The 13,929-nt window shown below is 44.2% G+C and overlaps 2 protein-coding genes across 8 annotated transcripts in view; both read left to right on the forward strand.

The window, feature by feature from the left end:
* LOC310689957 (uncharacterized protein) overlaps nucleotides 1–13,929 on the forward strand; it is a 621,685-nt gene that overhangs the window by 323,337 nt on the left and 284,419 nt on the right. The window lies entirely within an intron of this gene.
* Nucleotides 1–13,929, forward strand: part of RARB (retinoic acid receptor beta) — a 216,823-nt gene that overhangs the window by 194,227 nt on the left and 8,667 nt on the right. For all 4 annotated transcript variants that reach the window (XM_083468366.1, XM_083468367.1, XM_083468369.1 and 1 more), the window contains 2 exons: nucleotides 4,117–4,277; nucleotides 8,847–9,023. In XM_083468366.1, the coding sequence (XP_083324492.1) occupies nucleotides 4,117–4,277; nucleotides 8,847–9,023 (338 nt within the window). The remainder of the gene's footprint in view (nucleotides 1–4,116; nucleotides 4,278–8,846; nucleotides 9,024–13,929) is intronic.

The raw sequence follows: 13,929 nt of genomic DNA on the forward strand, positions 1-13,929 counted from the left end.
TGGGCAGGGCGGTCCCTCCCCCTACCTGGCCAATCCCCTGGCAATGCCTCCCCAGGCGGGATTGGATGATTGGCTGAGGTGGGTGCAGACCTCCAGGTATCCAGCCTGGGGAGGGCAAAGCCAGCCCGTACTACTGGGAGCCGCACTGGGATCCGGGGGGGGGGGGCTGCGCTTGACCACGCAAAAGGCACCCCCCATTTGATGTGGGGAGCCGTCATTACCCCCATGCCAACTCTACAGAAGTCTCTTGGTGAATAGGAGGCATTGCTGGACTCCTCCCAGGGAGAAAATGGTGTGGACTGTTGTCTTGTGTTGTCTTGTACCCTAGGGTCTACACCCATCTGGTGGGATTCAGAGCAACCCCCTTCCCCCTGGTGGCAGCCTTTGGTTCCCACTTCAACCACTGTGTAAAGTTGATTTGCTTCTTCCCGCTGTTCTTCACTCACTCCTCTTTCCCAGGCAGGGGGACACGGTTTTGTGGTTTGCCTCAGGTGCCAAAATGTCTTGGGCTGGCCCTGCATGTAGTTAAACGTGTGAGTACAGCTATATACACCCGGTGTGTACATATGTGGCAGTGTTTCCCCTTTAATAGCCTGGCTCTCCAAAGCATTCCGCCTCCCATTCAACACACTCGGTGGAACGCTGAAATACTGCAGCACTTGAGTCCTAAGTATTTAATGGCTATAACGAATTCTTATATCAACATTACTCCAGGCATGTTAAATACAATAGTTAGATTCATAGTTGGTGTGACTTCATTAAAGCCCATGATCTTGCACTTGGGATTTGTGCAGAGATAACTAGCTTTGGGAAGATATAACTTATATAAAATACAATATACAGCATAATCACATATTCTGTATTTGCACAGCACGGCAGTTACAGTCACTCTGGGAACACTAGCTTGGAATTTACTGATTTTTGTATGTTTATTTAATTCCCTGGCCTGTAGAAGAGTCTTGCCATTGACTTTTACGTTGAATTAGCAATGTCACTGAGTATGTGTATTGCTTTGTTCGTCCAGAAGTTCTTTACACTCTTCAAAATTACACCTCACAATTTTCAATAAATTGTGCAAGGTGCTAAATTATCGCTTCATCTGACTGACTTTCTTACAGTGCAGATTTTATGCATTTCTACTCAAACGTATGCCCCATTTAGATCAGCGGGGCCAAGTAAGTGTTTGCAGGATAGCAGCTTTAAGTGTGCCTGACATTAAAGGGTGGGGCTTTTTTTGATAGCATAATTACATTAAAAGGCATGACTTATAAGGGTGTTTTCGCTCATACCCTCCAACATTTCTCTGATGACAATAAGGGCATCTATCATCATCATCATTATCATCATCATCCTATTTTTACCCCACCCACCTGACTTTGTTGCCTCAACCGCTCTAGGCAACTTCCAACATATATAAAAACATAATAAAAGATTAAACGTTAAAAACGTTCCCTATACAGGGCTGCCTTCAGATGGCTGGAGGGTCAAATAACTCCATACCCTCCAACATTTCTTGGGTGAAAATAGGGACATCCTAAGGAAAAGCGGGACATACTGGGATCACATCAGAAACTGGGATGGCTTCTGCAAATCCGGGACTGTCCCTGGAAAACAGTGTAATATTGTCAGTGTAATATTTCACCTCCCTTTCCATCAACTCAGGTTCCCTGTACTGCTTCAGAAGACAAATCTAACTCACGCCACCCAAAAATGATGTTGCCCACCTGTGACTTCAGACACACAGGACATATGTTTGACCCCCCAAAACAGCAGCAGTGGCCTATGGGGTTGCCACCTTTGTTCTAACACGGCTCCTGTGCCTTTCCAGAGTGCATGATGGACAACAGCTAGCTAGCTGCTGATGGTCAAGCGTAGCAAACGCAGCGTTGTGCCAAGGCAGTAGAATTGCCCTGCTTCCTTGTTATGTAAACTCCTCTCCCACTGCAAGGAGCAGCAGGCCTCTTGCCATAGAGCTCCATTTGCATATATTTCTGTGTGCTGATTGACACATTTGCTAAACATAAGGTCTCGGCAGCTACTTAGCTCAATAGCTTGGAACAGCTTGTAGAACACAAACACCTTATTTAGGGCAATCTTGCGAGCTGCTGCCAAGAACTCCCAGGGACCAGATGATTCAGATGGGAATTGCTTTGTGTGTGTGTGTTTCTGTGTTTCTTTTCTGCTATTGGGTGATGGGCTTGGCTGCAGTCCTGGCTTTATTTTGCCATCCAGTTCACGTCCCTCTGAGGAAGGTCTTTTCAGATGGTGTGGGCTGGAATCTCTCTGTGGGTGAACTGGTTACCTATTCCTAGAGGGAGAAAAAGGGACAGGTGGATTTGAGCCTGTCTTCATACTACACAGCCCATAAAATGAGTTCCAAAGGATTCACAGAAAACAATTTTAAGGGCAGCAGGAGAATAGCCATTAACAAAGTGGGGCAGCCAAATACCAGTGAAGTCCTGGTCCAACATTTTCACCACCTTGGTTCTTAATTTTCCATTTACACTCCTCTCATTGACTATACAAGCAAACCAAGTTTGTAGTTTAGCCTTGTTGTCACTGTTTAAGATGGCCTAGGTAACTTATTGCAAGGCAGTCATGATTTGACCTAGTGCAGTGCTCATTCAATGACATCACATTTTGGGCTTCTTGTGGATTATGGGTAGCTGACTCCGTATACTAATTCCACTGGAGCCGGCATTGTATTAACGGTAGGCTTAGTCCTCCATCAGAGTGTAGATGTAGCGCTATTCCCTTTAGAGCTCACCTGGTTAATTTAGTTTATCCCCCAGAGTGCCTCAGCCCATGCATATATTACCCTAACCACAATTTCAATCCGCTCCATACTTAGAATGTTTTTGTCCCCGTGGTACTACTAAGTTTGGTATTTCGGTGTTAATCTAGTGATAATTGGTCACCAAGCGGCATGATCCTATATAGAAATGGAAATTGCAGCAAAACATATCGAAATGCAGTTTCCCAGAGGTGGCGACTTAAAGGTACAAACACCTTTGTTTATAGCACGAAGTGATTCCATGGGCAGTGCCAATGATGAATATTGTAATATCACGTGTCGTTGCACGCAGTTTGCCTATAAATAACTGAAGAGAGATCCTTGCACTGTATTAGGAACAGCCTTACCGTAAAATGTCAGTCTGGGTTAATTTACTATGGAGGGTATTATTATTATTATTATTATTATTATTATTATTATTATTATTGGGGGTTGTGGGGTAGAAGGCTTCAGCTCAATGGTAGAACTCATACTTTGTGTGCAAACGATCCCAGGTCAAATCCCCAACATCTCAAGGTAGGCCTGGGTAAAGACTCCTGCCTGCAATCCTGTTGAGCCAGGGCCAGTTTGCATAGACTGAGAGTGGCTCACCTATGGTTCTCTAGACCTTAGAATCATACAATGTTATGGTTGGGAGGAACCCCAAGGGTCATCTAGTCCAACCCCCTACAATGCAGGAATCTTACCTAAAGCATTCATGGCAGACGGCCATCCAACCTCTGCTTAAAAACCTCCAAGGAAGGAGAGTCCACAGCCTTCCGAGCGAGACCGACCCGCTGTCGAACAGCTCTTACTGTCAGAAAGCTTTTCCTGATGTTTAGTCAAAATCTCCTTTGGCCCTTTGAAGCCATTGGTCCGAGTCCTACCCTCCAGAGCAGGAGAAAACAAGCTTGTTCCCTCTTCCACGTGACAGCCCTTGAGATATTTGAAGATGGCTACCATATCTCCTCTTTGCCAGGCTAAACATACCCAGCTCCTTCAACTGCTCCTCATAAGGCTTGGCCTTGTGAGACTCCAGATCCCATCAGCCCTCACCATTGGCCATACTGCTTGGGGGCTGATGGAAGTTGTAGTCCAACAAATACCTGGATGGGCGCAGGTTAGCCACCCTGGTTTAGGTGATCCTGAGCTAGAAGGACCAGTGATCTTACTCGGTAGAAGACGGCTTCCTATACCCCCCGTTGTATTTTATTGCTCCTTCGTGGTGTTTTGGTGCTCTCGGTATGTTTTGCTTGTTTAACATTTGCTGCTGTATCCAAGAGCTGTTGGACTTTGGTTAGTGTGCCATACTTGATCTGCCTCCCTTCTTGCCCCCTTCCCAGCTGTCAGAAATGACAGGAACAAAAAGAAGAAGGAGCCTTTAAAGCAAGAGTTTATGGAGAATTACGAAATGACGGCAGAGTTGGATGACCTCACAGAGAAAATCCGAAAATCTCACCAGGAAACCTTCCCTTCTCTCTGCCAGCTGGGCAAATACACTACGGTAAGAGATGTGTGTAATGAAGACTGGAGGGGTCTGGTGGGCTGTCAGAATCACAGAAGTTAATTGATCTGGAAGGGACCAGGAAGTATTTAATGCAACCCCATGCAGTGAAGCAGAAGCCTTTTCATACCAAAAGCCTTTCTTTCTTTTTTGTTGGTATGATCCAGGTTGTGCTATGCGTGAGTGCAGGAGGGAGCCACATACCAGGTGATGGGGCAAAAAAAATATCCATTTAATAAAACAAAAATCTAAAGATTTTGAAATAATCAATGATAGCATAGAGGGAATCATTAAAACGGAGGCCTACCGAGAGTAGAAGAACCACAAGGTTCTTGGAGGACATGCAAGGGGAAAGTGACGAGTGAGTTATAAATCTCTGCCGTGTAGAAAAAAGTCTGCTTATTCCTGCTAGGACTATCAAGAGAAATGAACACATTTCCCCTGATGGGTATTGCTTTGTATTCCAAGACCAGTGTTCATATTATATTGGATAATATAGTAGTACCATACCATATCGATAACTTATTTTTGTTTTAACCCAGATTCTGCACACCACATAGATTTTAATATGAATTTGCCGTATAGAAATAATAATGATGATAATAATAATTAATTGGACAGTTCCCTCATTTTAAATTTCTGAGGTATTTTCATGAGCAAAGATGGTATGTTTCATAAGCTTTATTTGGCATAGAAATCTGCACGGAATGTTTTGCTCCCTGTTGAACAAAAAATAGTGTGTTGTTGCTTTTGATAAGGTAGTCACCTCCCAAATTCGTGAGCTGCCCGTTTAATCCGGCCCATCTGCTTTGCACTTGCAAACCGTCGTTTTGTACTCCAAAGCGGTCAAGAACAAATCAGGGTTTGCTGAGACCCCCCCAACAGGCTGACTAGAGGAGGTCTGCATTCATTTCAGTGGCTCAGGCCCCTCCCAACCAAACCAAAACAGAAATTGTGTTCAATAGGTTAAACAGAATTGAGGAACAAAAAAGTGTGGGTCCTCACCCCTCTGCAACTATATCAGTCTCTCCACAAATGTCTTGTTCTATATTCTTAGTTGGAGATGCAGCAGATTGCTGCAAAAAAAACCCACCAAAGGGGATCAATTTGGATGAAAAATAAAAATAAATAAAATTTAAAAATGGCCATGTGTTTGGATTTTACAGCATGGCTGGGCTTTTCTGCTGATAAAAGTGTCACTAGGGGGCCTTACAGTATTATTCCACCATATGTCCTCTGTTGCAGCATTATGGGAAATGTGGTCCTTAAGCTGCATGCATGAAAAAAACAACACTCAGAAATCATGCTGTTGTAAAACATTCAACAAAACTCCACCGGTTTGATACTTCTCAGAACCCATGGAGAGCGAATCCTGGAATTTCCGCTTCTAACCTTCTTTTATATTAATTCCATATTTTATCTTTTGGCCTGCATATCAATGCTGACTCAGTTTTATATTTCCATATCGAGGGGAACAGCTACAAATGTGCTTGTTTTTCCAAGTGGTGCTTTTTAGCAGCTCTGATTATTGTATAAAATGTTGTTGCAGCGCTTTCTGGTTTCAGCGTTCGTAAGATGCCATTCTTACAGCCATTTTGGGTCCCTCTTGAACACGGCAAAGCAGTGCCCTAAAACAGCAAGTGAACTTGGCGCTTTATTGACTAACCTCTTCTCTTCAGCTTGCATAATCGCCAAATCTGATTTGCATTTTGTTAAGGCTGCCGGGCATCCGCTCAAAAGCATCTCTGTCAAAACTTCCCTGGCTCAGGGATGGTGGGCGGAGGAGCATGATAAACCGAGCTCATAAGATCCCGGTCAAGATTTTGTTCACACTAGCTGATTTCATGCAACGTCTTCTTTCCAGATGGATACCCTATTGTAAAATGATTTCCTGCTCTAGGCTCTGCTCTTCGCTGCCATTTCCCTCCCTATGGAAGTGGATAAACTGCCTATTAAATTTAATTACAACCTGAATGGCTGCACATCTTGATATTATTCCCCACCCCCACCTACAGTATTTCACCGAGGTCCTTGAGGATGATCCAAAATAAATCTTAAGGATGCAGACTCACTGGTAGGAGGAGGAAATGTTTCCATGAGCAAAGCGGTGACTGTTAACCCCTTTATGTCGCAGAATGTCCTAAGGCAAGGCTCAGCGTAAAAATTCATCTCTGCACAACATGCGTGGGAAAGGTTCCTGTTGGATCGCGCCTCCTAAAGGAAATGTTTTGTGGGGACATTTCCTTCTGCCTCCTGTTATTATCCTGCCCAAGCAAAAGCATTTCCTTCGCATGGTCACAAAGTGCCTTGTTTCTGTCAGCAAATGAGTCCAGGCTCAGCTGCTGGGAAGATGGTTGTGTGATCCTCTTCCTGTTTGTATGACTCCTCCAGGACCTGGAATTTACCTATACCGTTCATCAGAACTTTTTGAGTTTCTCTGCCTCGTTTTCAAGTTATCCCATTCATCAAGTTGGTACCAGTCTTTTGCACTCTCCTGTGCCAGTTCTTGTCGGAGAATGCCCAGATTCTAAACCCATTTTAAATAGGCCACAGACGTGGATCTAGCAACAGCAAGTCTCGTGACCTTCCTAGCCTTTCAGTAGCCCCATTCAAGCCTTCAAAAGACGGCACAAAGGCTTTAAATGGGGAGGAGGAGGTACTTAACATGTCAACCCCTGTTCCAGTGTTCCCATGTTTCCTGGGTGTGTCTGTCCACCCAACTTTCCCGGAAGGTCAGCACACTTGTCAACACATTACTTGGCTGGAGAAGCGCATTGCAAATTTCAGAGTACAGTGGTGCCTCGCAAGACGAAATTAATCCGTTCCTTGAGTCTCTTCATCTAGCGGTTTTTTCGTCTTGCGAAGCAACCCTATTAGCGGATTAGCGCTATTAGCGGTTTAGCAGCTATTAAAGGCTTAGCGGATTAGCGGCTAAAAGGCTATTAGCGGCTTAGCGGCTTAGAAAAAGGGGGGGAAAAGCAGAAAAAAATCGGAACACTCGCAAGACGTTTTTGTCTTGCAAAGCAAGCCCATAGGGAAAATCGTCTTGCGAAGCAGCTCAAAAACGGAAAACCCTTTCGTCTAGCGGGTTTTCCGTCTTGCGAGGCATTCGTCTTGCGGGGCACCACTGTAGTGTGAATTTTCAAGGAAGATAGGGCTTCCGTTGCATATTGTTTCACAAACTGCAGATTAGGCAGAATCTCCTTAAAATGCAAACTGAACTGACCCTCTCCCCAATCCCTTCTTCTTGCAACCAGGAACCCTCAGCTGCTGGGCTCTCTTGCAGACATTCCTCTTTGTCCCACTTTCTTAGCAGCACTGGGCATGTGAAGGGTCATTTCCTGTTCTAAAACAATGTCATTTTCTTTTATGTCCACAGTGCTTAGGACAGGCCATTGATTGATTGATGATTGATAAAACACAAGAAGGGTTTCTTCCAGTAGCAGGGGCACACTTGGGATATGTTTGATTCTACATTTTACAGGTGCAGGCAGCTTGAAGAGTCCAGGTGCATTGCAAATCTGTTCTTTATTTGAGGCTGGACGAGCCTGAATCATTTTGAGATGCTCTAAAGCTAAACCAGGTGAAATCCGCTACATGGAATAGTGTTGCACGCATTAAGGAAACATCAAAACTTTCATTTTCTTGATAGGCAAATGTTTCACAACTGTTGAACTTTGTGCGCTGAGATAAAGAGATCACTCTCCAATACCATATGTGTTGGGGTTTTTTAATCCAGAGTTTTATAATTGTGTAAAAGATGGCTCATTAGTTTTTCATCACAGATGGCTCATCTGTTCATAACACTGATTTTTGACAGAGCGCTGAAACTCTTCTCGTGTATAGACAAGATAAACTATTTTGAACTAATTTGCTAAAACAATAGCATGTGAAAAGATCTCACATTGACTGCATTTTGCATGTCATAGCAAGCCATGGTTTACCAGTTTGCTCCTGATTTGCCCCTCCCTGCTAGTGAGCAGGACCAACAAGCCGTGGCTGAGTGTTATGTCCAAGCTGATAGCTGTGGCTTGTTTTGCTCCAAATCTGTGTATGTTCTTGGCTTACCAGTCGTGGTTTGTTTGATACCCAGTTTGAACCTAACACTGAGCCAAGTTTTCTTGCTTCTGCTTGCTAGCACAGGGACAGGAAGCTGGTGTGCTCTGCGTATTCACAGCAGACTATTAACTATGACTTTTCATGACGCACGAGCACAGCCATGGTGCTGAAATTATGTGCCACCAGACATAGTCCTCTTCCTAGATATGGAAACCAGTGTTCCAGTTCCACTTATTCAAATCCCCGGTTATAAACATTGTATAATTAAAGGGAAAGAAAAATGGCAGTGGTATTTGGAAAGGCTGAAAATTATTTTGCCTTATTGACAGATGGCAGCTTTCATTTTTGAATGATTACACCAAGAGCATTCCCAGCAGCAAATTTCACTGCAATTCCGATTGCTAATAGAAATTGCTTGTAGCAGGATCTCTCCACCCTTCATTATTTATATGGATTCAGCTACGCTGCACAGAAATTGGCTGATCTTATGATTCCTTCTGTTCTTTCTAGAACTCTAGCGCTGACCATCGAGTTCGGCTGGACCTTGGGCTCTGGGACAAATTCAGCGAACTTGCGACCAAGTGCATTATTAAGATAGTGGAATTTGCAAAACGGCTGCCTGGTTTTACAAGTTTGACAATTGCAGACCAGATCACACTACTTAAAGCTGCATGCTTGGACATCTTGGTACGTATCTTCGCTTTTTGTGTGATTCACTTACATTTTGCTGTCATTTAGTGGTGGCTTAAACAACACCACCACCCAGCCAATGGCCCAACCCACTGCTAAGCAACTCTTTCAGTTGTGATTTAGTTCAAAGGGACTTATATTGTGTATCCTTTGTAGGCTCCACTGAAATGACTTGAGAAGCAGCAATGTTTCCTTCCGAATTCTGTAATCCTTCACTTGACTGCAACCCAACTATAGTGAGAAACTTGAATGACTGAAACCAGGTTTTTCATGTTGCTGAAAGCAAACATGGGTGCAAACAGTAGCCTTAATCTACTAAACTAGGCTTGCAATATGTTTGTGGAGAGTTTGTTTGGGCAATAGATAGTTTAACCCTCAAAGCTGGATGGGTCTCAGGAAGATTTTTGTTTTTCAGGCGATGATCCTCACCTCTTCTAAGAACTAAACTATGCCAATATCTTCAAATTTGCTTTTTTGTGCTTTATGTGGGTCACAGAACATTTCTTACCAGAATTTGCATTAAGCTATTGCAAAATTGTGATGTATTTTCTTGAAGCGTAAGAGCGCACACAGCCTTGATATTAAATCTGGCTTTGTTATCCTCAAAGAAGTGCTATGAGGAAGACTTCAGAAGAGTGGCGGTCTACAAATGTCAATTTCTTTAAGATAACATCATGCAAAGAGAAAAAACAATAGTTTTCTAACTAGTCTATTTGTTTGTTTATTTAGGCATGCATATACCACCCATTAAACTATTATTTTTTTTAGTAAATAAACTTAGTAGAACTATCCATATAAAACCAACACAAGTAGGATAAAATCATTCTAAAACTGTACTAAAATCCAGTTTAAAATAATGTGCGCTGAGTACTAAAATACACTGAAACATAATTGTAAAAGACCTGGGAGTTTAAAAAGCTAATCGCTTGGCCCTAAACCTCTGTGTACAGAGCGTTCTACAAGGAATGTACCACAACGGAAAACACTCTTTTCGTACTGGGTACCTGCCTCACCTCTTTAGACAGGGAAATCTGGTGATGGGCCTCTGATGAATATCTTAAGGTCTGGGTAGGTCTTCAGGAATAAGTTGGTAACCTGTGCCGAAGCCATTTAGGACTAGCACATTGAACTGGGCCTGGAGATAGACAGGAAGCTAGCACAGATGACAAAGCGCTGGTGTTGTATGTTCATATCTTCCATTAATGATCTTGCTGTTCTTTTTGAGGGCCACCTGGAGCTTACAAAGCATGTGTAACTCCTCACAGTAATCTATCCAGAAGCTTACCTGGACAACTGTGGCAAGGTTATCTCTGCCCAGATAGGGTTCTAGCCTGGATTTTGGAGTACACGCACACCCCCCCTGACTACATGCATTTTCCTTTAGGGTCAGTCCAGCTCCACAAAAGTCTGGGCTTGCAATATATGGGTGTCAGATCATCAGCTGTTTCCGCCCCTTGTTGGGTGGCTCTGCCCTCTGCTGTGCATATTGTGTTTGGCTCAGCGTACAGTTTGTTCAGGAAAGTTTCCCGTCCAAGTAATGGGGCTCCCATAATCCCTTGAAGTTTCACACAAGATCCCCGGGGAGGAGAATATTAGCTGCTCTGACCATTTTTCTTCTCGTTGCTTTGTCACAAGCTGTTGCAAACAGTCCTTCCTGTAGGACACTGATGTATATGGGTGAAGAGAGCACAGTGGAAAAGGAGAGGGAAAGTATCGTAGGAGCTGGCCTTGCAGTTCCCAAGAGCTCCGTCTCAGAGTCCCTTCTTCTTCCCGGCGTCCATTCATACTGGCCTGCTGCCGTCGCCTCCTTCTTGTGTGTGGTCTCACCACAAGACAGAGCCATTTATTACGAACTGCATGCCTGCCTTGGTGAGCGCTGTTATGATAAGGCATAGTTAACTTCTTCTTTACCCCCCAGGAAAGTGTACTGATAATTTATAAAATATGACACAGTTCTCGGGCGTATTCCTTTGCAGTGATATGAGAAGGGGGCTGAACGGAGGTTGAGAGTGCAAATGGTTTTTTAAAAATGGTTAATATATTGTTGTTGCTGTTGTTTTGTTTTAAAGTTGAGCGAGAGTTTACATAGCTTAACTCCCTCTCCAGCCCTTCGCTCTTAAGATGCCTGCCATCTATTTTCAGCCTGTCAGTTCCAGGAATGCTTGTCAGCTGCCAGACACAATCACTTGTAATTTTGGTTGCTTAAGAACACCCTCCTTATCCTTGTAAATATTTGCTTAGCATGGTGGATTGGGCCCTGGCAGCCAGTTGTGGTGCAGTTGGGTCATTATAAATTCCAGACTTGCAAAGATCGAGTTCCCCAAACATTTCCAGTTTTTCCTTCCTTTCATTTAGTTCTGGGTTGTAGTAGTAGTAGTAGTAGTAGTAGTAGTAGTAGTAGTAATGTACCCCATCCATCTGGCTGGGTTTCCCTAACCACTCTGGGCAGCTTCCAACACATGTAAAAAGGTAATAAAACATCAACCATTAAAACTTTCCCAATACAGGGCTGCCTTCGGATGTCTTCTAAAACTCAGATAGTTGTTTATTTCCTTGGCATCTGATGGGAGGGTGTACCACTGGGAGGGTGCCACTGCCGAGAAGGCCCTCTGCCTGGTTCTCTGCAACCTCACTTCTTGCAGTGAGGGAACCACCAGAAGGCCCTCGGCGCTGGACCTCAGTGTCCCGGCTGAATGATGGGGGTGGAGATATACAGGGCCAAAGCTGGTTAGGACTTTAAAGGTCAGCACCAACACTTTGAATTGTGCTCTGAAATATACTGGGAACCAATGTAGATCTTTTAGGACTGGTGTTATGTGGTCTCAGCGGCCACTCCCAGTCACCAGCGGGAGATAACCAGAGCATGCATCACTCAGGTAGGTAGGTAGGTAGGTAGGTAAGGTCTCAGCTGGCGTACCAGATGGAGCTGGTAGGCAGCCGTCCTGGACACAGGTCGTGGTCTCAAATCTGCATTTCTGTCTGAGTGTATGTGCAACTCTTGATTCAGAATTTTGTGGGCACTTTAGAACTTTTGCATCTGCAAGTGAGCAGTGGATTGGGCAAATACATTGAAAGGCCAGTAATGAGCATGTCACTGGATTTGTGTATTTCCTAACATTTCTTATCCTGCCTTTCTCCTGTCATGGAACCCAAGGCAGCATCCATGTGTTTCCCATGTGGTCTCTCATCCAGCCCATGACCAGACCCATATCTGCTTAGCACCAGCATGGCGGAGACCTCATGTTCAGGCAGACCATATCCTGGGATCATGTGTGCTTTTCTTCAGCTGTTGCATAATGTTAACATTAATCTCATGTTATGAGAACTTTTAGTATAGAAACTAGATTGAAGCTGCATTTGTATAAACCACATTGTGGCGTTTGCCCTCCTAGGTGTGTGACATCATACTGGGTTCATAAGGAAAGGGTTAACTAAGTGTAAAATGACTAACCAATAGGAACCCAAGGGGAGGAGTTAGAGTTGTTAAGAAGTCGGTCTGGAGTTAGAGAAGAGAGAGAGAGGATAAGTCTGTGGGTTGGGTTAGTCTGATGTGAGAGAGGGAGAGAATCTGTTAAGAGGAGTCAGTCAAACAGTTGCGATAATCAGTCAGAAGGTATTAGGAAGGTAGAGGCCGGTAAAGAAACTAAAGTTAAGAAACTGACAATAATTTTATCTGAGAAACCATAAACTTGTTAACGCTTATAAAATAAACTTGTTTATTTGGTTCAATTTTAATAACTGTCTGGACTCAGTGTGTACCCGAGAGAAACGGGTTGGTGGCAGCGGGGAAGTGAGCACAGTGGTGGGACAGGGATCAATAGGGATTTGGGGACCCTGTGTGATCGCCACACACATTTCCTTTGCTTGCTGTGACACCTTGAAAGGAAACACAGCTGCTTGCACCCCAAATCAGCCCTGATGGAGAACCGTTTGCAGAACAGAGAATGTAGTTGCAACCTCGGCCTGCTCATCATCATGTTGAGCTTGTGTCTGTGTGTGTTTTAACGTGAGAAACAGAGAGTGGGAAGTTTCTAAACTGTATCTCGCCCTCATCAGCGAGGATTGTGGGGTGTGTTTCTCTGGCGTTGTGTTTCCCATGCTCCTGCCATTCATAAATAATTTCTCATGAAACCCTCCTGTTTGCCCTGCTCGATAAAACCAGATTATGGTCAATGGCTACAGAGAGCGTGAAATAAGAGAAAGGGCCTTGCATCGGAATATGCCGCCGCATTTGTCCCTGGCAGTATTATATGTAACCCAAAGAGACCACATTCTTCTCCCAAGTAGCCCTGAGAGGCAGCTCAGCTTCCCTGAATGTCAGCCGCTCTCGGCGACTGTGGGAAGGGTCCCTTTCACTCACGCTGCCCATTGTTTTTCCTCCTCTCTGAAGAAAACCTGCTCAGATGTGCTGTTTTATTTCTTGGCGAGACTCTTGAGGGGGAAAGGAAGATCCTACAACCCTGGTTCTTTCCTTTGGCCATATCTCTGGAAAACCGGCGTAGGGCTGAACCGAGAATACTGCCAAAGGAGCCACAGCACAGGGTTCATACCCTACCAGTATATCTTATTGTGGCCAGGGTAGGAGGGTGGAAGAGGAAGTTGTCATAGTTAGATTTTGTACATTAAAGAAAATAGACTAGAGAATTGGAAGAGCTCTTCTGGCTTCGAAGGCCTGTCTAGTCTGGCATTCTGTTCTGTACTCAGAGACATGGAGAGAGGATGTAGTCATCAAAGCTAGTAACCACTGAAAGCCTTATGAAGCCCATGGATTTCTCTAATGCTCTTTTAAAGGAATCCATGTTGATAGCCATCCCTCTATCCTGTAGTAGCAAATTCCATCGTTTTTCAGAGCGCAAAGACGTTCTTTCATGTGGATAAGGCAGGGCATCCATTTATAAATAAA

The sequence above is a fragment of the Podarcis liolepis genome, assembly GCF_965112155.1.
Source record: "Podarcis liolepis genome assembly, chromosome: 12".
NCBI lineage: Eukaryota > Metazoa > Chordata > Lepidosauria > Squamata > Lacertidae > Podarcis > Podarcis liolepis.